Source organism: Botryllus schlosseri, chromosome 14 (genome assembly GCF_051294905.1).
Source record: "Botryllus schlosseri isolate E-star chromosome 14, Bs_hap1, whole genome shotgun sequence".
Lineage (NCBI taxonomy): Eukaryota > Metazoa > Chordata > Ascidiacea > Stolidobranchia > Styelidae > Botryllus > Botryllus schlosseri.
The window spans coordinates 7,550,224-7,577,436 of NC_137249.1; the positions used below are offsets into that span (position 1 = coordinate 7,550,224).

At 40.6% G+C, this 27,213-nt stretch overlaps 3 protein-coding genes across 3 annotated transcripts; 1 reads left to right on the top strand and 2 right to left on the bottom strand.

Moving 5' to 3' along the window:
• Positions 1-1,032: 1,032 nt before the first annotated feature.
• LOC145455946 (uncharacterized) lies at positions 1,033-15,368 on the top strand. Its single transcript, XM_080333976.1, has 11 exons — positions 1,033-2,114; positions 3,704-3,838; positions 3,921-4,123; positions 4,732-4,841; positions 5,334-5,489; positions 6,304-6,472; positions 7,657-7,796; positions 8,400-8,551; positions 11,425-11,607; positions 13,250-13,518; positions 14,822-15,368. The coding sequence occupies exons 1-11, from the start codon at positions 2,060-2,062 to the stop codon at positions 15,242-15,244; spliced, it is 1,995 nt and encodes a 664-aa protein (XP_080190102.1). The 5' UTR covers positions 1,033-2,059; the 3' UTR covers positions 15,245-15,368.
• A 3,094-nt stretch (positions 15,369-18,462) lies between these two features.
• Positions 18,463-21,727, bottom strand: LOC145455112 (5-cytosine rRNA methyltransferase NSUN4-like). Its single transcript, XM_080333065.1, has 4 exons — positions 20,938-21,727; positions 20,714-20,874; positions 20,148-20,281; positions 18,463-18,758 (listed from the first exon to the last, which is right to left on the bottom strand). Exons 1-4 carry the CDS (start codon positions 21,725-21,727, stop codon positions 18,482-18,484), a joined length of 1,362 nt encoding a protein of 453 aa, XP_080189191.1. The 3' UTR covers positions 18,463-18,481.
• An 8-nt stretch (positions 21,728-21,735) lies between these two features.
• LOC145455128 (metallo-beta-lactamase domain-containing protein 1-like) lies at positions 21,736-23,420 on the bottom strand. Its single transcript, XM_080333088.1, has one exon. It carries the CDS (start codon positions 23,274-23,276, stop codon positions 22,662-22,664), a length of 615 nt encoding a protein of 204 aa, XP_080189214.1. The 5' UTR covers positions 23,277-23,420; the 3' UTR covers positions 21,736-22,661.
• Between the last annotated feature and the right edge of the window lie 3,793 nt (positions 23,421-27,213).

The following is a 27,213-nucleotide window of genomic DNA, read 5'->3' on the forward strand; positions in this document are numbered from 1 at the left end:
TTTGTACCTTTGTGACGTCATAGACAATATAATCGAAATTGTAATTTGAAAGGACTACAGCAAGTTATGGCACTGAAAATGAGGTTTGAAAGCGTATATACAATGATTAAATACATATGCACCGAATTTTTCAACTGCAGATTCGCATGGTGTAATGTGACATGCACCCCCGATCTATATTAAGCCCTTGATGGAACGTATTGAATTGGTCGATGTATTTCTGTTCAGTGGCCTTGCGCAGCACCGTGATTACTAGAGGACAAACTAATCACAGGACCAAAGGCCAGTACACATGCAAATCTGATAATGTGATATATTTAATTCGTTGCAAAAAGGGATGTGATGCTGCGTGGTACATTGGCGAAACTGGCCAACCACTCCACAGAAGAATAAATAGTCATCGACATGACATTTCTAAACGAAACAGATTGAAGCCTGTTGGTGAGCACTTTTCTTCTGCGGGACACTCGGAAAATGATATGATTGTTAACGTGTTGGCCGGGAACATCGAGGACTCAACCCTGCGCAAGGCCACTGAACAGAAATACATCGACCAATTCAATACGTTCCATCAAGGGCTTAATATAGATCGGGGGTGCATGTCACATCACACCATGCGAATCTGCAGTTGAAAAATTCGGTGCATATGTATTTAATCATTGTATATACGCTTTCAAACCTCATTTTCAGTGCCATAACTTGCTGTAGTCCTTTCAAATTACAATTTCGATTATATTGTCTATGACGTCACAAAGGTACAAACTTTTTCGGCCTGAAAGTTATCTTCTCTGTGATGTCACAATACGCGTATATGTTTGAATCCAGAATCGCTTTGCGTTATTTTCATTTTAACACCTGAAGAAGGAGCGGAGCTCCGAAAGCTCGTGTAATAAATAAAATTATTACGTTGCAAGTGGACGCTAAATAGGGTGTGAAAGCAACCAAGATCCTAATATTATCTATATCGTCTGCTATCGGTTCAAAGAATTATATTACTGGTAGTAATACGCCATGGTTTATCAATTGTGACGTAACAGTTGATTGATATGTATGCCTCTTTGAGAGTTACAATTGAAAATAATGGGCCTATATGGCTCTTCGGTCAAAAAATGTTCCCGACCCCTGGCTTAATGACTTTAACCGCAGTTGAACCACAACCTACTGTGCCCGGGCAGTATGGTATGCTAAAGTAAAACTGCAACGTCATGTGTTACAAAAATGTTCGTGTGAGGGACAATTGGAAGCCATTCAGAGAAGTCATATTTGAAAAAATGGAGGAGCTGACCATGATTGATCTTTATGCTTGAATCAATATCGTAAAGAGTGAAACGGGAATAATGACGTGAGCTTCAATCTATCTTCCGTTCCGTTATTTTAATAATAATCAATTTAACGGAAGCCTATTCCACATTTCGCATAAATCAATATGAAGTTGTCCCCGCACTCTCATATTTCACTGTTCCGAGGCGCGTAGCTGGTTTCCGTACGTAAATTAAATGTATACGACTGTACAAGTGTACATTTTGTCGTACGATAAGAAAGCTCTCCTGTTTACTGATGATGAAATATGTATTTTAGCATTTTGGATTCGCTCTCGCCAATTATAGACTGCTAAGATATGCATAATTTTATTAATAATACCATGCAGACCTGCGTAGAGCAATGTCAAAAATATATATGGTAACGGGAAGAAGACAGGGGCGGCTTTTCACAGGGCTTTTCAACACACTATCGATGCTGGCAACATAGGTGTCAAGTGAGATTTGGATAAGTCACCCAGATCTCGGAGGTAGACAGTGGGCCTCCAATGTTATCACTTGGTTGTGAGGGTCACGTATCGCATTGGCAGCGAGAGCCTACATTATCCTGTATAGTAGTCTATAACCGTGGAATAAGCATCTGTTAATATCAATTTTCAACTGAACTATATTTCCTAAAAGTATTAGTTAATAAATATTTGTAATATAGTACAGTGAAGTCAACCGTGACTGGCTGGCTGCAGACGTGACACCAGCTAAACACTCGGAAAATATCACGTATGTGATATCAGTGTCGAACAATGAACCTTTATCAGATAACGCAGTGGATAGCTTGTCTAATTGCTTTGTCATCAGGTAAGATGCCTATTATACATCCATAGGCCAGACATGTACCAACTACTGGATTTTCAAAATGCACAACCGGAACTAGAAGCACTCACTTTTCAAAACTCGCAACTAGAACTACTGTACTCACTTTTCAAAATCCGCATCAAGAAGAAGAACTGGCCTACTCAAAATACCAGTAGTTATAGTTGACCGTCAACTAACTAAATTGGCATGTCTGTTCAATAAATGTTCGCTATGTAACAACAATAAATTCATAACGTCATGTAATTCATAGAATAGGTCCAAGGGTGTAGCCAGAAAAAAAATTGGGGGAGAGGTTGGGCTAAATAAATTGATGGGGTTAAAGACCCCCCCTTTATTATGTAATAATACAGTAATAAAACGATGGTCTTCGACACCTGTTGGATGATTAACACAACTTCTGGGATCATTATACATATATTTAATTCATTATACCCACATAATGTTATGTTATGAATGATACTGATGTGTAGGAAAATCGTAGCGCAATAACTTCGGCGCGATGCGCGATTTTTTTTAAAGTAAATGAATGAAATTGGTCAATAATATTGTTACTTGCGTATTACATATGCGTTATTTTTATTACATTTACCGTTAGAGCTGATAGAAGCGATGTCATCAATGATTTAGAGGGCACATAATCATACATCTTGAGCTATGTGTTCCTGCCGCAAATTCATGAGTTTCTCGAGGGTGAGCGTCAGGCGGGCGAATTGTCATCAATTACTTTGTTGAAACATGCTGTTATTTATGACCTCAAAGAGAATTTTGGGGGGCATGGCCCCTTTGGCTCATTTCTGGTTACGCTTATGAATATGTCACCCTGCGACTATCGATTAACGATAACCCGACCAAGAAGTCATTCAGTATAATGCAGTGGTTCCCAACCTTTCTGTCTTCATTCCCCACTTCAGATTTATTCCGAGCCTTCATTCCCCATTAAATATAATTTCCGTGATTACGGAGCAGCTATTTGCTTGTTTGAGTCACAAGACACACAACCACACCAATACGCAAGACAATCGCCTGTAACTGCAACATAAAACGCATGGTGTATCGGTAGCCCTCAAAATTTTGCGAAAGCGTTATTTCACATCAGATCATACTGGTCGTGCTGGATGCGTTTGTGACGCCGATTGGTTATCCGGAGTTAAAAAACGAGATTTTGTGAACAACACGCAATAAAATTTTCGATACCTACCTTCCAGACCAGTTAACTGGTAACGGTAATTGCGCATGTGTCCCAGTAAATATGAAGACTGTCCTGCATATAGTGTTTAACAAATGGGTCTATTCCCCACCAGAAACCATTGTATTCCCCACCGGCTGGGAACCACTGGTATAATGTCACAATCGAGATGATTTTTGCAGTCGTGAAACTCCTGTATAGACGCTACACAGTGAGGACATGGACAATTGGACATGGCATCCGTTTATGGCCTGCCCCTCAGTATTCATGATAATTATTCCGAAACCGCATATGCTGTCAACATGAACGTATAGTTTCCAATTGATGGCCTCCGTGCCCACAACGAAATACTTAATTTTCAAAAATTTCCATTCACTCAACTCAGGTAATCGATCGGTAATCGCCAGAGCGGGATCACCGAACGGAGTGGCGCCATCGATGAAAAATGCCTTCGACGATCGAAGGCACAAAAAACCGGCAGCGCAAAATTACGACCAACGATATCAACCCACCGCGTACGGTGAGCACCAGCAAGAGCGATCCTAGACGTCGTAACACGAGCAAATGGCGAGTGCTAATCAGTAACTTTCCTTTTGCTCAAGGTCCATATTCATCGAATAATCCGTTTGAAAAACACTCACTAGCTTCCTTGAAGTGGTCCCTTATGCATGGTTACGACAAGGATTTGCGGCCAGTACTCAATGAAAGCGACTTGATCGAGGTCGAAGTGGACGTTATTTACCGACAAGTCCTACACATGGATGAAAAAAACCAAATACTGACTAGCCTGGTGTGGTACAGACAGGTAAGTCAGCGATTCCGGCGAACTTTATTATTGAATTTAACAAGATAATGTGACACATTGGACTGTGCGCCCAAGGAGCGCAGATTGATCGCGCAAGTTTTAACTATAATGGCTACATCACTTGACTCCACTCAATTCGGATACTTTGGTTCCGCTGACTTTTGGCCGAATTTAGAGGAAAATCAATTGTTTGCTTCATGGTCATGGTCATGCGTAAATGCAGACAACGCAACAAAATATACTGTAGGTTGCTGTTGCGTGATAAATGAATTACGGCTCCGCTATACTGTAGTAATAGGCACTGATCGCATAAAACGCACAAGAGTTATACATTCCGTTTTTTTCGCAATAAATATTTGATAGGAAATACCTGGGTCTAACCAGAAAATGTGAGCCGGACAAAAGACGATGATGACACCGACAGATCGCGACTATAGTCGCACACCCCTCGGGGTGATACTAGCCTATACTTAATGGTTGACAGTTCACGCATAGGAAGAACAACAGATATAGTGGCTGATAAATAATGAGTAATGAGTTATGGATTTGCGTTTTGAGGCATTCGAATTCGAATTCCAATTTTGTTTTATTTTAACATGGTGCCGCAGCACTGGCAAGACGCGCACCTCCATTGGAAACCTGCTGACCACAGCGGAGTGCGAGAATTCTGGCTTCCCGCAGATTCAGTTTGGAAACCCGACATTGTTTTGCAAGAGGAGTGAGTAAAAGCCTCTAAAATTGGCAATCATACAAGATATATAACTCTCGAGCCCGAAAGTCCACGATACGGTAGCGCGCTCCATGAAATATGATCTTCACATAGGGTCACGAAACCCTTGATTCTTTCGTGATTAACCACCTCAGATAATGCATGAATCAATTTTGTATCTTGTTAAAGATTTCCCGTAATATAAGTCGCAAAGACGGAAATGACAGTGTTCATATTAATTATTTATGAATGCATCGCATATGTCGCTTGAGTATATCGACCAACAAGGCATATACGATTGGGTTTATTGTAACTCAATCAGAAACTGCTTGTGATTTTCAATGTAACTGTGAAATTGTGTATTTGGACTGTTAGGTAAACCTAACAATCATGATATAATCTGCTTGGATGTGGCTGTATATGAGCCCTCGTAATCCAATGCCACCTCACATAACCTGATAGTCCAATTCGCGAGTAAGATTTCCCGATTTTCTTACATAGAACTGGAACCAAAGACTACTCGCCCCGACTACCATTCGTAAAGGTAAATTACGACGGTCACTTGGAATATCGGGAACCAACTACGTTTGCAACAAGTTGCTCTATGAATACAATGCACTTTCCCTTCGATGTACAACATTGCAACCTCACATTCAGGTAGTGCTGTGTTTTTAGATTGTCGGCTTAACTGTTAATATATTCATTAGAATGATGACTGTAATTAATAATAATTAATTCATAGGAATACCAATTTGACGTTAAAATATTAAAAGTATAATGGATATGTGTCCACTGTCCAGCTTCTCGATCGGTAGGTCGTGGGTTCGATCCCCGGTCGGGTCATACCAAAGACTTGAAAATTGGTATCCGCAACTATCCTGCTAGGCGCTCAGCAATGATGGATAGCATGGAGGAGAAAAAAAACGGGGGCGCAGACTAGATGACCTCACGGCCGTATCGCAACTCCGTCGTCAAAGCATCTCGATGGTGCAGGCGAAAAAGAATATCATATCTCTCTCTCTCTCTCGCATTTTCCTTAGTGGGCACCTTGCTTCTCTGTTTACCAGTTATGTTGTGAAAAAGAATAAATACTGCACTAAAAATTATACATGTATAAATGCACTATACAACTGCAATAATATCATTTCAATGGGCGTCCATCACCGAGCCTAAACCCAATTTCTCTTGGAATCATTTTCGTAACGCTTTTTGTGGTTCAATGCACAAAATATCAGTTCATCTTGAATTAAAAAAATGTAACGTACGCTTGACGTTAAAAACGATGTCATATTGATTTTACGTTGTCAAAATCCAAAGAGTTTGGGCTTTTTATATAGTTTTTTAGTTGTTTACATAACTCACTCCAAAATGTATCGCCGCGAACATATTACAAGACATTCATCTATGATATGCAACCGATATATTGCTTCAAGACTTCAATATTGTATTGCCTTCTTCTACGCATTCAAAGCTCATGGAGCCACCCAGGGTCGAAGATATCTTTGAATCCTGAACGGACTCTCAAGGAAATGGAACACGACTACCAAATCTACATAAACACCGGTGAATGGTCGCTGGAGTATATTGGCGTCACAAAAAGGGCAAGATGCATTGCTATACTAGTAATTCAATATGAAGTTGTATTTTGAAGCATATATCCTTGTCTGCGAATAATCAATAAATCATACATGAAGGATGGATGGATGTAAGGACTGTTGTTTCAGCGAATTTTAATACCACGACGTTTGGAAAATATATTCACTAAAATAGTTTTGCCAATAAAACTCTTCTAAAAGAAAGTCACGGCGCATATCTAAGATCCAAGTTCATCCAAAATTTTTCACCCTTATTTCATTACGTCGATGACGAGAAAACAATCAAAACAATGAATCGAATACACCGACAATGAGATGAATTTATTGTCAAATATTACATGAATATACAGAGAAGGATGTCCAATCGCCCACTGAAACCTTCCATTATCTTGACTATCTGTTCGAGCGTGAACTACAAAAAGAAAACAAAATATGTTACTTATAATTCTTACGGTCCTGCGAGATTTCACTAATCCGACGTACCTCGATAAGTTTATACGCAAAGTTTCCCGTGAGCTCACCGGAACACTATATGCTGTCCTATAGGCGCGTAGCAAACGACTGACGAATTATTGATCGTTTGAGTTCGGATGGACTGATGCTATGAAAGGCGGAGCATATTTAGCTCAATATAGTAATATGACCCGTCCAAATGTTAATGTACCAAGAATTCCATTACCGCCAAGTTACGGGACGCCACCAGAAAAGATAATATGCATGCGCAAAATATATCAAATAAATGTGGCGCTACGGAATCGTTATGACGCCGTATGCAGTATGCACTCGCAACGTTCTATGTGATCACAAACGACTACAGACTTTTACAACGACCCCTGTTGTCACGACGGGCCCGTTGACACTTGACATATATGAGCATGTGACACTTGAGTTCGGTTAGATTTCTGGTTAGGATTCGCTATATAATCGCATGCTCATGCTCCAAGTATCGCATAGCCTACTCAATTGACGTTTTCATAGTGTCGCATGATAAAATATCAGGCAGCCGCCACCATTTATCTATATGTATACTCTTCTATCTATAATAATAGCCCTGTCGCTATATGCCCAAATGCCCACAGCATTATGGATATAAATTACGTTTGTGTATGTGTGAGTGGACCTGCGAATTATTTGCTGACCTGAGCAAATTTGAAATAATAAAAGTAAAAGCCAATATGCTATGGAAAACCGGTATTGGTACCATTCCATGAGTGAGTAATTAGAAGTGACTTTACTGCTTGCAGATGGCGAATTATTCAGATCTGTCGACCGAATCCAAGTCGGAATATATCGATTGGCCGGAAGTGGCTTTCACGATTACGCTGAAAAGAAACTCTTCTTTCTATGTGCAGAGTTTAATACTTCCCAGGTGGTCAACCGCTCCTAATTTCGGCGCCTTCTTATACGCTTCGAGCAGGGGTGTCGAACTCAAATTGCATGCGTCGTGCCGTTGCTTTTCACATGAATACTTTATTTTCAAGCATGTTATATTACATTGTATCACGCTCACGGATCATAGACGGTTTATTCTAGCAACACCTTTATTCGCGAACAATGGAATTGGCAAAAATAAGATTGGCCCGTCGAATACAGTACAGTTATGAACCTCTAAGAGTGAAATCACAACACCGCAGCAGTCGGTGAGTCGGGTGGCTATATGCGGCATATGAAAGTGCTCGATGTATGTTGTCTTGAGGGATTATTTAATGAAAACATCTGCAAAAAATCTCAACATTTGTGGCACACGTGCCGCATATAAGCATTTTTCAATCTTGTCAGAATTGCTTCTCGGGTCAGATGAAATCATCTGGCGGGCCGTATGTTTAACAACCCTGACTTATAGAATTTATATTGTAAAAAATACAGCATATTGTCATAATGCGCATCGCTCCATATAATATATCCAGCGTAGTAACAATTATTACCAATTGTAATGCATAAAACGATCACAGTAATGTGCGATCACTTTTAGTATTCTGCTGACGACTATAGCACTTATCGGCTTTTTCCTGCCACCTGGAAGCGGTGAGCGAGTTGGACTGCAAATAACAATCTTGCTGACTTTCATGGTGTTCCTTTTAACCGTCAGCGAAATGTTCCCGGCTTCGAGCGGCCCCTATCTCGGTAAGAAATATTTCTTAGTGTATATTATTTTAAAAACACGTATCATTGACAAAATTTCTAATTGGGCTTGGAAGGGTCGCACATATATTTTCTTAGCTCTTTCAGCTCTCGATGTGGATGCAGAATCCTCCTCAATAGGTTTACAGTTAACTGATGATGACCCGCCAACACACAAACATTCCCTGTTCAATAGGGCTCTTCAAAAATGACTTTTTTTCACAAATCGTACTGGCTACTTGATAAAATTGTTAGGTTGCCTAATTTAAGCCTACACACAAAATTTGGTTCAATTCCAGTCAGTAACCGCTTTGCTACAGGAGAAGAAAGTTTCTATTTATTATATAAAATAAATAATAAAAAATTTGAAAATTTTCTGTTCACCCCATGAAAGTGTTAGGCTGTCTATAGAAACGATCCTCACCAAATTTGGTTCAAGTCCAACCAGTGGAAGCGGAGTTTTTGCTGTCGAAAAATTCTGATTTGAATAAAATAGTATTTACGGTGAGCACAACTGTAATAAATAAACAAAGAATCGGTCACCGTAAATAAATTTTCAAATTTTTTATTATTTATTTTTATGTAATAAATATAAATTTTCTTCTCCTGTAGCAAAGCGGTTACTGGCTGAAATTGAACCAAATTTTGTGTGTAGGCTTTAATTAGGTAACCTAACAATTTTATCAAGTAGCCAGTACGATTTGAGAAAAAAGTCATTTTTGAAGAGCCCTGGTGTTCAAAGCACGAGTGTCACTTCGGACGCCCTGATACGGTAATGCGCTATTAATGGCGTCAGAATAATTCTCATCTAACATACAGAATATCAATATCACAGGATGGGATAACAATGAATTTATGAGCTATAGGCTACTGGTACACTATGTATTCGGAGCTTTTGAAGGCGAATTTAGTTGGAATATCGATTTTGCGATAGAGCGTTCGGGAAAATAATTTGGCAAACTGGCAACACTCCCTACGCCAAGTCTAGTAATGTTGATTCTAAACTACATTAATTCGAGAGAAGTGCAAGAGTGACCCAATGAATGTGTGATACCAGTCAACACATTATTCAAGTGTGTCCATGAGCGTCCAGACCGACTGTATGCCTACATATAACCAGAGGTGGTCAGTAACGAAGTACTTCTACTTTTTGGAAGCACCCAAGTAGTTTTCCTCTACTTCTGGTACTTACTCAAGTAGATTTGATTTTCTCTACTTCTACTTCTACTTCGTAATATTTTGTGATCTACTTACTTACTTTTTGCTATTTTCAGTTTGTCAAGTAGAAGTAGTTTAATTCCCCAATACGATAGATAGCCTTAGGAATTTCGAGGCTGTTTCCACGGAGTACCAACAATTAATATTCATAAAGTCAAGTAAAGTCCAGAAATTTTGTTGCTATTCGCGTATAGTAGCCCAGTGATGGAGTGACTAATAGGTTTTCATGAAAGTATCAGTGAATATAATTTAGGCACCGGATTGCTTGGTTCCTCCCACAGCGCATTGTTGCCCATATCAAATATTTAATCACAGTAAATGTGACCCACCATAACGTTTGAAACTACCGTTTCGCAATCTAGCAATTACCTATCATGTCGTAATCTAGCAGCCCATGCGTGTCTTGCTAATCTGGAATATCCAGCTTTTTTAACGTTACACATGTTTTAGCAGATCACCTTTGAAGCTTTATGGACAAACGGCATGAAACATATTTTCCGCTTTTTAGAAGTGGTATTCGTATTTCACTTTCAATTGCGACTATCATACCTTGGGTTCTAATTACTTTCCGTTCTTTTGTCTGCAGAACATACATGTTGAAGCATAAAAGCAAGTGGAGTAATTATGCCTCTATTTTCTGAAAATAAATCTACACTAAATATAACTTTTAAGATCCCCAATATTTGTTATTAACGTTTACTAATCGCGCAAAGTGATGGGAACCGTATCCGATACAATTTCTACGTATTGATCTTCGCCTGAACTAGGGGCCTTATAATATGGGGTAGGGCGCCATGCCATGATATTCTCTAAAAACGAGGTCTTCTGGTAAACAAGGGGTTAGTATCGCATTTTCATATCAATACTATAATTTGCATCCCATGATGCGAAACAATGCTTGTTCTGTCGAAAATTGATACCTCCAGGGTTGCATCAATACGAATCAAGCTCTCTGAACTTGCTGTATAGTTCAATTCGTAGCTTTTGACAGTCCATGCGAACGAATTAGGACTGCTTTTTCAAAACTACTTACTTACTTGAGTAGATTTAAAGTCAGTCGATTCTACTTCTACTTCAAGTAGTTTTAGGTGGCTTGTTGAAGAAGTACTTCTACTCGTACTTGAGTAGATATTTTCCTCGTTACTTCTACTTCTACTTGAGTAGCTTTCGTGACTACTGTGACCACCTCTGCATATAACATAGGCAACGTGACACTATAGTTACTCCATAAATATAGTTATGCTCGCGGAAAATATGAAATTTCAAAATGCGATATCTCATAAGCTATAGCCCCCTCAAATTTGGCCTGTTAGCCGTGAGTACCATTCGTCAATTAGCTTAAGTCTACGAATCAAAACATTGCGCATACCTTATACACCTACCATATTTCCTTGTCTACAGTGTGACAGCGTAGCTCAGTATCTATAAGCACAGAGCACTGATCTTAGAATCTGCTGGGCCGGATTCAAACCGTGCATAGCCTATACACAGTGTGCCTCTGCCTAGCGGTCATTGGCGATCCCTAGCGTACGAATCGAGAAACAAGCTTAGGCTACACAGTGCATTTCACCATAAATATCGAATAATTGCAAATCATATTCCGACGAATGGGAATAAATCATTTCACCAGACTACGCAACCGCAGATCGCTATTGCAGGTTACTATTACGTCATATGTGTGTTTCTTCTTGCCGTGAACCTGCTAATGACGGTGTTGGTGCTTCATCTATACTACCATGCCAACAGTCCCGTTCCTCATCGGATGAAAGCAATAGTGGTCGGGGGTGCCAAATTCTTCAATCTGGACGTTTCAAATTTGGAGGAGTACAATAATAAAGCAGGTGATGTTATTTTACTTGATCCGACAGCATAGAATAATTATTATTTGACCTCCACACAAATACACACAGTCCACAGCGGAGTGATTATTCGCTCGATAATTCCAACGATAGGCTTATACTTTCTAATTGTAGACAGTCCACTGTAAGATGCGTTCAATAGCGGCAAGAATCGTTGAGAGAAATTCTATTCACGTCATTAGAGGAGTGTTGGCTTAATTGCGCGCTCAATAAGGACAGTCGTTGACATAATAACAATAAGGACAGTCTGTACGCGCACCAATTGGTGGATAAACATTCCTGTACCCATGAAATTATAGATGTCATGTCCCAATACGGATCGATGCGAATGCATTAACAGTTGGCTATAAATCCGGTGACCTTCCAACGTTGTGAATATTTACCGGTCGACGTCTCATCACAAATTTCACCGAACGCTTGCGAATGTCAACTGGCCTTGGCCGGACTGTATTAAAGAGCGCATTCATATACTTGTTCAAATGTTCAACCATTATGAGCACAGTCAATTTCAACATTCTGGAAAAGGTAGGACAATGTCTAGCAGAATATTTGGAGGAACAGCAGACACTGAAAGAATCCTAGCTATGGCATTCGAAACGCACGCGTATGCGGTAAACATAGATGACGAACATGAAAAAGAAACCCGATGCCTGGATAGGTAGAGTTGCGTTTAAAACATACGGGTATTTGAAACACTTAATTGTTTAAAACATGTTTTAATGGTATTTTAAACACAGCCCTTTAAAAATTTTTTTTTTCGAAGTTGTATAACTATGCCACAATTGTGTAAATACTTCCCAAGAACACGCGCTGTATGAGCCAGCTGAGCCTACTGACGATTGCAACCCGACGTAGCCAACATATACGATATGGGATAGTTGGAACCCTTGAAATATAGTCGGTTCCCAGCTATAGTGCATAGACATAGACATAGATCATTGGTATGATGCTGGATAGGTAGAGTTGCGTTTAAAACATACGGTTATTTGAAACACTTAATTGTTTAAAACATGTTTTAATGGTATTTTAAACACAGCCCTTTAAAATTTTTTTTTTTTCGAAGTTGTATAACTATGCCACAATTGTGTAAATACTTCCCAAGAACACGCGCTGTATGAGCCAGCTGAGCCTACTGACGATTGCAACCCGACGTTGCCAGCATATACGATATGGGATAGTTGGAACCCTTGAAATATAGTCGGTTCCCAGCTATAGTGCATAGACATAGACATAGATCATTGGTATGGAATGAATGTTCTCTGATGATGCATAACGATGTAGTCCTGGTTAAAGATATTTTTGGTCCGTATATGACAGGGGTTGGAAGCCTTTTTCGTCAAAGGAATTATATTTACCCTATATTTTCAATTGTCAATGTCAATCCACCATGACGCCACAATTGGATATTCGTGACGTCATGGCTTAAAAACAATAAAAACATGTTTAAAACAAGGGCCTTGTTTTAAAGATGTTTGTTTTAAATATATTTTTGTTTTAAATGCAAGCCTACGTGAAGGCCTATTGTATTTGTATTTAAGTATAAATTCACGGAATTCCATCTGCTTTTACCTAACTATCTTCAATAATTGTACCAGCCTACTGTTTAAAATGTGCGTTCTGTCAGGCGATTTCCGCAATTACACCCCCGATCAAATCAAGTCAACGAGAAGCTGTCTGTGCAACGTCATGCTGTCGTGCTTCAAAGAACATGAAATAGAATCTTCGAACGGAGACCTCGGTAATGCGGGGATGCTGCGCGATGAAAATATCGGCGAGGTCAAACAGCAGGTGCTATGCAGACCGCGATGCCATTACAAGGAGCAATGTAGGCCGAACAGAAGCAGGATTTCCTACACTCGCTCAAGAAGACGTACCGAATTCCGGGCTTGTCAGGTAGAATTGTGGAATTGCACAATTCATATAAATATGAGATGAGAAGTAACGTAGCAATAGCAGTTCTACATATTCGAAGTAATCAAGTATTTTCTAGTTGTTTTGATTACAAAAGTAGTCGCGCTTTTGGAACATTCCCTCTTCTAGTCCGAGATGGTTCCTCGCCATCTCATCCGCGTAAGCGGTGTCTTACAAAAAGCCTAGAAGTGAGCCGTGCAACAAGTCGCCAGATGCGGAATCAAAAATAAGGAATATGGGCCTGGTGTAAATTACCATAGTAGTCGGCACACGCCACGAATACCACAAACAACAACAACCCTGAGATGGTAAAAGTAGACAACGTTGCAGCAGATAGGCGGACTGTGCTGAGCGCGAATTACAATGTTAGCTAACCGAATATTATGGGTTGCGCTGTACCAGTAACTTGACCTGGCGTACGCTGCTGTCCTAGTAGTAAATTCACAATCCACAGATTCACTCAGTGACTCAATACAGTTCATTCAGATACTTCATTGTCGTAGGTAGCGTAAAAGAGTCTCGTATCTTAATACCCTGGAAACCAGTTTATATAGCCTATTCAGGGCTCATCGGTATAGGGTACGGACAAAATTGTAGCGTTAGGTCAAAAAATTGTCACAATTGTTGACAAGTTAAGCTTTTTTGCAAACTGCATTCCGTTGGAGTCGTAGAGGTTGCGCTGTCGGTGAACTTTTCATTTGTGGAATCAATCACCATCGAATATAACAAACAAGTTTACATGGCGCGATGATCAACACACCGCGTCCGCGCAACCCACTACGTCACTATTCAAGTAAAAGTAGAACTAACACCATAAATTTCTACCAAATAACAATTAGCAATCCGCTAGACAGTTCCAAACTATTTCTAGTGGAAGTAAACAAAAGGTCTGAAAACCATTCATTGTTTCTGCAAGTAGCCTACACCTAACGACCAAGAAGCCAGACGCTCTACCTGGATACGATAGTCAACAGTCAGCGCTCGAGATTACCGGATGCGATATATCGACCTCGACTGCCGTCATACGCCACCTCATTTTTTGTTAATTGACCAGTTATGTTATCTTCTATTACCTTTCATTCAGTGTGCAATATGTGCAGTTGTGCACGTGCAGTGTTGCATATCTCTTCGTTACGTCGCCTAGGTCCACATGGTTGTCTCTTTTCAAAGAATACTGCAAGTCGTTTCAGCTCCTTCCAATCTTTTTATTGTGTCGCAATCATGCGGTGCTATGAAACTAAAAATATTACCAATAAACAGAACTGAACCATCTCTCCGGTCACAGGGTTGTAAATTTTACAAGAAACGCGTCGCCTTGGACCGGGAATACATTTACCGCGGCCGACGAGTACGCATAAGACACCCTGCCAACCATAGCTGCGCCGCCTGCACAAATACAGGCCTTCCCGTCTCCGACCGAAAGGATGCCGCGTATCGCATAGAATCAAAGACGCCCGTCAACGAGTTCGCCGCCAAGCAATCGCAGAGTGAGCTGCGCGCGGTTTTGGACGCGATCCAAGCGCTCAAACCCGCCGAGGAAACGCACGAAGAACAAGAGAGCGAATGGAGAATGATGGCGAACTACCTGGACAAGGTGTTTTGGCGAATTTACCTGCTCATCTTTTCGTTTAGTCACGCCGCGATCATGTTGACGGCTTTAATAACGGCAAGCTCGATCGAACCGCACAAGGAGCACGCTTCGAAATAGTACGCTGGAAGTACTGATGGTCTCATCGTAACATCGCACTACGAGACTACGGATTTTCTGAACTTTACTTTCTTGTCTTCGATTGGAATAAGCTACCGCAGTAAAGCTGCTCGGCTACTTTGTACAGCTCGTTTACCAACGTCGCATCAGATGGAAGACACAATCGTATAGAAAGATATAGTACCCTATCACGACGACCGCTAGCCTATCAGTAGAGTTGGTCAAAGAAGTGAGGATATCTGCTCGAGTAGAAGTAGAGCCGAAAATTTCTACCCAATTACAAGCGTATAGCCTCTAAAACGAGTTGCAAAAATGGCCTACTCCAAGCGTAAGTAGAAAATGAAAGATCCATCAATGACGCATTCCAGTATACTTTCTTTCGAAATGTAGATTTGGTCAAGGAGTCTCATCATTTTAGCAGTTTATTGGAGGTGGCTAATTACGAAAGTGCATGATGTATCTTTGGTAGGGTCACCACATATACGCCCTCCTTTGGGAGGATTTGTCCTCACTCCCAAAAAGACCACGAATAACGCGAAATAGGGACCGAATTGATGAGAGACGGGTAATTCGAGTCTATAGTTCTTTTATTTCAGTCAACCCAATGATATTAGCTATAGAAATCTGAAAAACACCCGTTTTCTCGTCCGCTATAATTACTTTTGCAGCCTGCGAAAAGTGTACACTTTTGTGTACACTCTGAAAATATGGTAACCATAATCTTTGACACGAACACAAAATAGCTGATGACGCTAGAGATTGGTAAAATCTTGGAAAGTATATTCAGCTGCCGTGACATTGACAATTTTACTCGTTAACGTGATACAAACCTCCCCCAAACTAATTTATGCTTTTAAAAATCCGAATTGTAGAAAGTAGCAAAAGTGCAGGCAGGATAAAAGACATTGCCACCTGAGTGAGTAGTGCAAGTAGGCTATGCAAAAGCTACTCGAGTATGTCTACTTCGTTACTGACCACTAGGCCTGGGCGTAATCGAGTACCAGCATGATTCGATTCTGAATCACGTAATATGCTTCGAAACGAGTATCACTCATTATGACGTCATAACAGAATGTAATAAGTCAAAGTTCCGATATGAACCGTTTATGCCACCACAAAGAATATAATGCCAGTTATCCATCTAATGAAAAATACTTTGGTATTTTTTCTACCATACCGATTTCATTCCACTTGGTGACTCTGCTGTGGACATCGGAAATGTGCTACGTCCAGTAACCTTCGTAGCTTTGTACCATGTTTTGTATGCTACGATGCCGCTAATCAGGGTTCCAAAGCTTCAACCGTGAAAATTAGTATCAAAACTGTAATTCTCGTTGATAAATAAACTTTCAGTGGTGAGAAGCAGGCATGGGGTAATCACGATTACTAATCGTAATCGATTACGACGATTACAGCATTTTCAAGTAATCGCAATCGCAATCGATTACATTCGAAAAAAATCCGAAGTAATCGTAATCGATTACTTCCCATATCTAATCGATTTCTTCGTGAAAGAACGATTACTTTTTATTTGTACAAGGACTATGACATAAACTGAACATTCGTGAACAAGGAAGAGATATTATGGAAGGTTCGTGATAGCACAAACGTCTGATTTTCAAATGCCATTGCTCATTATTACGTCAGAAGTAGCCTATTAGCTGTGCTAGTCATTGCGTAAGAAGTATCCACAGTAAATATGTATTCTCATATGACTCTGCTTGAAACGGGCACCAATCGTTATTTCACAATTCTTCACTCAACATTGGGACCTGTCGCCATAGCCATGGGCTTATATATCATGTTGGCGTGGGTTGTAGCTAGAATCAGGACCAAAACAGCAATTCGTCCCCCCGCAGTCCAAACGTTGGTCTTTGGCCCCCAGTGTGATAATCTCAAGTTGAAGACTAAATCTCGTCAATAATATTGGTGATTGCATTATATTATTAATTGATTTTTTATCCCTCTGCCCACGATGGTCAGATTTATCTGTAGAGCTGGGGGCACGTAATTCATAATTATAACGTCTGGTATCTTGTTATTATAATTACTTTGGTGTATGTTGTTAATTCGTGACCTCCGGTCTGTTATATAATCAAAAGATATTGTTGTATCCCAAACGTAGCGGACTAAATGAAAAACTTTCGTAAGACGCTCACCCAAATTGTCATTAATGCTCTGTGGGTGCCCGGGTGGCATTTTCATTGTGGGCTCGGATCGGAAGACCGGACTATTAGTCACGCCCACGCAGCGCGGCTATTGACAATGGACACATACCCTAAGTTTCGGCCAAGGTCTTTCTTTAGTAGCACACTTCGTGTAGTCACGTTTTGGTTGAAACTGCATACGTCTTTTGGTGTGTCGTGGTCGGTATTGACTGGAACCCAAATGCCTATTACAATAAATTAGGGTTGCATTTAAAACAAAAATCAATTTAAAGCAAACATGTTTAAAACAAGGCCCTCAAGGCCCACAATTTAGTTTTTTTCTTACAGCTTTTGTTTAAAACACTCTTTAAAAATGATTTAAACAAAGTGTTTTAAACAACCATTTGTTCTAAATGCAACCCTACTATAAATTATGTGTGCTTTTTTTTGTTGAGGGGGAGACGTATGCATTTCAAAATCAAGCTTATCTAAAGTGAATTTTCAAGTTAATTAAATCTCTCGAAACTACTCTATAATTTAGATTGGTTTACGAAATACTTTTGAGTCCCTCTCGAGCTCGCTCCTCACCCTATTGAGAAATTTGGGGTGTGGTAGTCATGGACCTGGCAAGAATGCAAATCGTTGGGTGCGATAAATTGTCCTCTATAAAAATGGGCAATGGGTACATTATGACGTAACAAGTAAATGACGGATCTTTTTTAAAGGAAGTTTGGTATCTCATTAGGCCTTTTCAGCGTAATACGTCTTCCAATGCAACTTCTAAGATGCAAAATAAACGTAATCGTGATTACTTTTACGATGTAATCGTAATCGACTAATTCCTGATTTTGCTGCAATCGTAATCGTGTCACTCAGAAGTAATCGTAATCGCAATTGATTACATTCATGAAGTAATCACCCCATGTCTGTTGAGGAACATGTAAATGTAACTTCAGTACTCGAAATAATCTTCTTCTACTACTTGACTCGAATCATTGTGCCCAGCCCTACTGACTACTGAGCACCTTTGCGATGGTATCTGTGCTTCTCCTGAGTTTATAGATAACAGACTTTACTAGCGCAAGGAACTTTAATTGGTTCGCAAAATCTTACAAACATAAGTCGGACCGAAATTCGCATCCAAAAACGGCACGACCATCGATCCGACTTCGATTCTTTCAAGGAAATGAAAATGGTCGCAAAGCAACGCGGTCATTTCGGTCAAGTCCTCTATTTCGCATACGATTCCATGATTGGTCAGCATCTGCTGGATAGTCATCTGCACCACGTATTCGTTTTGTTGCATTGATGCGGTGCACGTAGAATATACCACGGTACCGCCGGGTCGACATGCGAGTATGGCATTCCTGAAAGTAAAGGTTGTTGTTACAGAAGGCGAGAGGCAGGGGTGGTCAAAGTCAGCATTGTGACTAACGCCAAATAACTAATTACACTACAAATAGGTACAATTTTTGAATATAAATCTATTTACTGTGATACAGGGCCTTTTTTACCCAGTTGTTACGGCAATTCCACACATAAAGGTTACGCAAACATATGCCACCCACTGCTACTTTCTACTTTACACGATGAAGACTCAAAGATAGTGGTTCTCAACCGGGGGTCCACATAGCATTTTCAGGGGGTCTGTGAAGCCTCAAAATAGTCGATAACCTAATTTGTATTTTTTTCAAATCGGAAAATCACGAGGCACAGTTTCGCTTCATTACTAGTAAAACTCCAGAGCTAACATCAACAGTGTGGCCGTCTGAGATGAAATATCCAACTGTGCAGACTCATTTCAATTCCTAAATTGCCAATAGCCTACTGATACAAACATTTTGCTGTTTAAAGATGTTTTGTAGGGGATTGTGAAAAAAAAGTTTGAAGTTAATCACATTGACTTCGAAATGTTCACAAAAATCCATTTTGTTCTGTGATATACATAACCATTTTTCCATAATAACTTCAAGCTAAGATGCTGGATAGAAATGACCAGGCTTGACGTTGTATGTTCATTAAAAAAAATTGTATGTCAATTTTGGTGCCATATTTGTTGCAATCATATCCAAATGTGTCGTCGGAAGCGTTATTATTACATTCGCCACCTTCTATATTTGTGGAAAGGGATTTTCGGCACTCATTCATATCGAATCAAAGGCCCGGATTTTCAAGACACTACCACGTATTTCCAGAAATGCAGTTGCAGAATTCGATTGGAAATAACAGAAGCCAACCCAATTTGTAGAATGAATAGTATGATCTTATTGCTCTTTATCACTAAGGCTACAGTTATCATTTGCACAAGACAAATGACGATCACAGGATAATTGAGCTAAATTTGAATTAAAACTTCGTGGGGGTCCGTGAAGATAAAAAGGTTGAAAACCACTGCTATAAGAAATAGTTTGGCCTGGAGAATAGTTGATAGTTAGTCTAACAATATGCCTAGTTAAGTACTGGAAGTAGGCGAAACGTAATCGACATACTCAGAAAAAGAAGAAGCGCATTGTTCCTGATCACCTCAGGTGAAAAGGGGCTTGCAGGTCTGATGTGCCGGATCTAATACTTCCAAACAATGTGGTCACGATGAATGATGATGGTTTTGGAGGAACATTTGTATTAGCTTTCTTTGAATACAAAAATCGAATTAGCGACTGGGAGAGAAGACGATACGATAGAAGCCAGCTATCTGCAGGCGCAACAACCAATGAACGCGCTGTGATAATCTCGTGGGCACGCGAAAGAAGTCTTACGTCAAAATGTCCATTTGTAGCATTGGCAGACTAGCTCTTTCTCGCTTTCTCAGCTGAGAAAATATATTATCGCGCTGCGTGAAAGTCGGCAGCATCGAATGACGATCGGTGGTGCATGGCACGTCTGCAAGGACCTGAAAATGACATTCAAACAGATGTCGAAGAATAGTAAAGTAACCACACTATATTAAGATTTTGTGAAATGGTACTTGAAAATGTGACCAGAAACTGCTCGAAGTGAGGGAAATTAGTATATTATAAATGCGAACCATTCGATATCACGAAACAGAGTTATAAAAGCGGGTTTAACCATGATGTAACTGGTAAGTGAGCGGTCAACACAATTACTCGGAGTCAACCCTCTGCTCGCTGACTTGGACTTGACTCGGCGGTGAATTGAAAATGACTCGACTTGACTCGAGTCAAAACTATAAAAGTGAGATTGACTTGGTTACAACCCTGCTGCGGAAGCATATCTATAGAATTATTGAACTTCATCCTTTGAATGAATTACCACGGTTAGGTATGGCATATCCAATATGCATATTGCATATAGGTGAACATACCCGGTCATACATTCCAGTTTCTGATTCCCCCCAGTCCCGCGCGTCTAGCGCAACGATTTTAGTATTTCGGTAAATGCTTGCGTCTTTTGGAATGTACTCGTCTCGAATTTTTCTCAATCTATTTGCGCGAGTTGATTTTACATCGTTGGCCACGATGCATCCTGCGCATATAAATAAAGTCAAAAATTAATCAGTAAGTAATGAATTACCACAGTGAAAAATACCGTTTCCATTCTTTGAAACTTGCATAACACACATGAACTTTCCACCTGGCGCCGCGCACATGTCTAAGATGTGATCGTTAGGTTTCGGATTCAGGGACAGAATCGGCAATATCGATGACCCATCTAGCAGAAAATAGTCCAGTATACTGTTCGAATGCTTTTTCGCTAGCGGGTCCGCAAATTCTGTCAAATCACATTTCGGATAAGAGTATACCTGTAGGCCTGGACAAATTTGTGCCAGTTCTGTGTATTTTACGAGACGACTTTCAAGATAACCAAGTCTTTCAGCGATTTCATTTTGAATTGACGATAGCGAAAGGTCGGCTGCTTCCAAATTTTCCACGGGCTTGTGGCTGGCTTGCAGATGTTGATCTCGGTAGACTTCGGGTACATTAGAATATGGAGCGGCTGCTCTATGCAGTTCTTGATTCAATAATTTGATTTGGTGCTTTGTATTTTCCAATCGTTCCGCAGCGTTGTTACGTAATTCCGCCACGATATCAGTGGCCCCACTTAAGCAAACCTTGTGTTCAACATCATCGACATCTGCAAATGTATTCAATATAGCAGCATACTTCTTCCTTGATAGCATCGCGCATCTTATCGAAGGCCAGTCCTTGCCAAATCTTTTCCCGTACAAATCGTCAAAGAATTCTTTGGCGATTTCGTGCGGTTCCGTTGGTCGTCTGAATTGATACCACTGTGGATGTCTCTTCGACTTGTGCCGTACAGAAGATGGCGCTTTCATCACAAAATTGTGAAATAATATTTTATTCAGCGGGCGAGCCATTATTAGCGCTGTAGGACAAAAACCGACAGAAATATAAACTCAACTTACCATTACATATAGGTACAGCGTGAAGCAAGATGGTGTGACATGGAACCACAACCGTGACCGTGTTAAAAGTGAATCATTCATTGATGACAATGTTTCGTTATGTGTAGGCAGTAGGGGGCAGTATAATATACGAGGTCAAGTGGCTGGAAATAGCACTGCAATATGTGAAATAATTTTTATTCAGTTGCTGAGTGGAGAACTGATTTGGTGCTGCTGGGGACCAAAAAATTTCAGAAATCAGACTCAACTTACAATTACAGATAGGTAGGCCTACTGCACTATTTGAAGCATCGTTCTGCGATATTGAATCTTAAGAGTGACTACTGGTATGTTAGATACTGATTCATTCATCAATGACAAGAAAAGGTGGTACAATGGGTGTACAAGTGGAAGCAATTAGCAAAATCAGATAGTTTGAAGATATTTACATCCCACAAACTTAGGATAAGCAAGTAAACGAGCAACATTGCCAACATTGTAGTCCTAATCCTAAGATGGACAACACCATTAAAATATAAATTATTTAAATACAACACATGGACTAACTAGTAGTGTGACAATGTCGATACTCAGATCCATGATATATGGAGATTCCACTCAAAACTAACACTTGGCCATCACTAATGTTAAGAGTAGTAGTAAACGGTGATCATATGCGGAGAAGAACATCTAATATCCGAAGGTAAACAAATATATGACAGTATCCACGAAACTGCTTGGATTCTAGCTATCATAAGAAATATTTGACTTGGTCATTTCATGTTCAATGTTCTTCTGACATTCTAGGCACCGAGTCCTTTACTCCATACAATGATCATTATTGTAGGTCTATGTCATCACAAAACCACATCCTTCAAATGCAGTACCAAGGTATTGAAGCACATTCTTATTGCTTGTTGAGTTTTTTATCGTTGAAAAACATCGGGCCATGTCCTGGAACAATGTAGTCAGCTATGGATGCCACAATCTCGCGATTTTCCATTTGAAGTGTTGGGTTTTCACTATTACTTTTCCATAGATTCTCATCATATCGGTCTTCAGCTTTTTCAAACAAGTCTCCGGCAATAACAACTGTACCTATGTCTGTGTTTTTCACAACGATAGATACATCACTATGAGTGTGGCCAGGAGTGGATATTACTTCTATGTCATCAGTAATTTTATATGGCAAACCCGCTTTGAAATCAAAGTCTTCGTACACATTTCCCACCGATATATCATTACCAACAATCAATCGAGTATTATAAGAAAATATGTTCAGATTACCTACGTGGTCGGAATGACCGTGAGTACACACAACAGTCCGTATATCAGCAATATCAGCACAGTACGACTGTATATCTTTTATAAGTTTGTCCTTATTCCATGGTCCCCCAGTATCGACGAGTAACCATCCACTCTCTCGAGATTTCACCAATGAAATTGTGCAATCCGCTTTGAAAGTATCATTTTCCAAAGCATCACAATATCCCTCTTGTATGATAATGATTTTGTTCTTCATATTATGCTGCTTGAAATACGCTTAAGTTACCAAAATTAGAAGTCCATGGTTAATTGCGGTAAAATCTTCTCAACATGTTCTATATCGCAAACTGAGGAGCCTTCTTTGTGGGCCTGCTGAGCAGCGCGAGTGCAGGCTTCTTGGGCAACTACTCGTAATAGTTCGGCAAACAAATCTGATGACGGGTCTTTTGATAGAACTTTTATATCACTTGGTTTCTTGAAACCGTTTTGCATCAACTTGTTGGTGAGTTTGGTTGAAAAAGATAAACTATTGTGCGATTCCATGGTCAATTTAGCCTTGGTCTACAATTATAATTCAAATACATTAGTACAAGATTTTATCGCTACCAGACCAGTTTGGGGCCACCCAGAGTCGAATTGGTGGCAAATGTCACGCGCAACTTTCCGTTTAATTCCATAATTATTCTATGGAAGAAAACCTTCTGTCACGCGCAACTTATTGCCGAAAACAACCAGTGATTCCAGTCTGGGTTTGGGGAAATGGATGAACCCCATGATCCAAATTCCCTCACTTGTTAGGGGATAGGTTTCACTATTTTAAATATATTATTGTAGTACTTCCTGTTTACCATCACCTTGTATTGTGAAACCAACTAAGTATATTTTCTGATTGCAGTCCAGCGTCCAGATCTAGCCTATATATTTTAATATTTCTATACAATATACAACGTAGAAGGCCTAATCTAACACATGGTATTCATATAAAGATTGAGATTTCTGTTCATTACTGTTGCCAGGCCCTGTGGATATAAAGCTGTATCAGCTGTATCACTCTGTGGATATAAAGCGGCCCCGTGGATATACTCAGCTATCGCAGCTATCGCAGCTCCCGCAGCTATCGCAGCTCCCGCAGCTATCGCAGCTATCACTTGTGGATATACTCAGCTATCACAGCTATCGCAGCTATCACCAAAAATCGCAGACATACAGGTCATTTAAAGGTCACGTATCGTTTAGGGCGCAGCTATCAGCGCTGGAGTTTGTCTGGGTTGAATTAGTGCGCAGCTATCAGATCCGGAGTACGTCTGAGTTGAAATAGTGCGCAGCTATCAGATTCGGAGCATGTCCGGGTTGAAATAGTGCGCAGCTATCAGCTCCGGAGCACGTCCTGGTTGAAATAGTGCGCAGCTATCAGATCCGGAGTAAGTCTGAGCTGAACTAGTGCACAGCTATCACATCCGGAGCAAGTCGGAGTGGAAATAGTGCGCAGCTATCAGCTCCGGAGCACGTCCTGGTTGAAATAGTGCGCAGCTATCACATCCGGAGCAAGTCTGAGTGGAAATAGTGCGCAGCTATCAGCTCCGGAGCAAGTCTGGGTTGAAATAGTGCGCAGCTATCAGCTCCGCAGCACGTCCTGGTTGAAATAGTGCGCAGCTATCAGATCCGGAGCAAGTCTGAGTTGAAATAGTGCGCAGCTATCACATCCGGAGCAAGTCTGAGTGGAAACAGTGCGCAGCTATCAGATTCGGAGCATGCCCGGGTTGAAATAGTGCGCAGCTATCAGCTCCGGAGCACGTCCTGGTTGAAATAGTGCGCAGCTATCATCTCCGGAGCACGTCTGGGTTGAAATAGTGCGCAGCTATCAGCTCCGGAGCAAGTCTGGGTTGAAATAGTGCGCAGCTATCAGCTCCGGAGCACGTCCTGGTTGAAATAGTCCGCAGCTATCAGATCCGGAGCAAGTCTGAGTTGAAATAGTGCGCAGCTATCACATCCGGAGCAAGTCTGAGTGGAAATAGTGCGCAGCTATCAGCTCCGGAGCAAGTCTGGGTTGAAATAGTGCGCAGCTATCAGCTCCGGAGCACGTCCTGGTTGAAATAGTGCGCACCTATCAGATCCGGAGCAAGTCTGAGTTGAAATAGTGCTCAGTCACCGATTCAATTCCGAGTCCAAGTCATCGAGCAGAGGTTCGAGTCCGAGTGATGGTATTTTGACTCGAGTCCAAATCCAAGTGATTGTGTTGACTGCTCATTTTCCATTTAAAGTCTTGTCAAACCCACTTTCTATAACTCTGTTTGGTGATATCGAATGGTTCGCATTTATAATATACTAATTTTCCTCACTTTTATTAGTTTCTGGTCGCATTTTCAAGTATCAGTAACAATAGGGTGGTTAATTTACTATTCTTCGAAACTGCAATAAAATGTCGGTCTTAGCCGTCTGAGTGTCGAGTCATATGACTTGGTTCGAGTCATGTACACATATAGACTCTAGTCGAGTCGAGTCATTTCCGTATTTTGAGAATATGACTTGAGTCAAGTCGAGTCATCAGAAAATTGTGACTCGAGTCATTACAACCCTGACTCGAGTCATGACTCGGAGCAAAATTTACGTGTCAATTTCAAGTCATCAAGTAATCGCTGTCGATTAAATCACTATTTTTTTATACTATCTTCCTTGCTTTTCATTCAGTGTTGATGCCTCCTCTTTACGTCGCCTAGGTCAGGGGTCTCAAACTCAACTTGTGTCGCGGGCCGCATCAATCAAATGATTCCAAAATATCAGTTCAAAATCCATGCCCCTTTTTCCATTTGAATATCATAATTTTACCATACACAATATTATATTATATTTCAGTACGGTTAATAAACGTTCTATTCTTGCTACATCTCTATTCGTAAACAATGGAATCGGCAATATAATACGATGATTGGCCGGTTACAGTTATAAACCCCTTAAACCAGTGGTTCCCAACCTTTTTCGACCCATCGTCCCCTTTTCAAGGTCAACATCATCGCCCCCCATATTTTGTGTACCGAAAATTGGGCATCAAAATGTAATCACCGGCGGGTTGACTAAAAAAAAAGGTCAAATTTTCGGCTCGATGTCTAGTTTGACACAATTTTGTAACTAAATTTCAGTGGGTTGACTAAAAAAAAAATCCGCCGTTTTGACGCATCATCGCCCTCCTATCACCCCCTTCGCTATTTTCGCCCCCCGTCGCCTCCTTTTTCCATTTTCGCCCCCCTGTCGCCCCCTTCGTCATTTTCGCCCCGCGATATCGCCCACGTTGGGAACCACTGCCTTAAACAATGGCTCCAACGATAATAAAAGCTGGTATATTTCTATAATCCCTATGTTTTAGTGGTACTGGCATCAACCCTGCGTGTGAGGAATACAGCAGATTCAACTGTAAATGCGCACGTTGAAATTTATTGAATTACTATTAAATCGCGATAAGCGTTTCTCTAGTAGCTGTGGATTTTTCGAGTCAAAAGCCATGTAGCAGTGCGACGAGAGAGAGAGAGAGAGATATGATATTCTTTTTCGCCTGCACCTGCTTTGACGACGGAGTTGCGATACGGCCCCATGAGGTTATCTAGTCTGCGCCCCCGTTTTTTTCCTCCTCCATGCTATGATTGCTGAGCGCCTAGCAGGATAGCGACGGATACCAATTTTCGAGTCTTTGGTATGACCCGGCCGGGGATCGAACCTACGACCTATCACTCCAGAAGCCGGACGCATAACCATTACACTATCTCGCCCTAATATTTGAATTATATTCCCGTGTAACTGTAAATTCTCCATGTAACGGTTTCGCGTTGGCCATTTCACTTCTGTGAATAACTAGTTTTTGGTCATTTTTTTCCATAAAAAATTGTGATCAGTAGCCTATGCCTCCTCGGAAATGGGTCTCAATGCCAGCTGTTTGTTTCTAATGGTGACTGGATTGAAACCACAACACCGTTGTCTGTTATAGTTATAATGTGGCCTATGAACATATACTCTACAACTGATGTCTTGAGGGATTATTTAATACAAGTATTTCTTACTAAAGACACAAACATTTTCCAGAAATGTACTGGATAATAATACTCATATTTTTCAATCTACTCAAAATTGCTTCGCGGGCTGGATGGGGCCCGCGGGTCGTATGTTTGACACCCCTGGCCTAGGCCAAGGTGGATGTATGATTC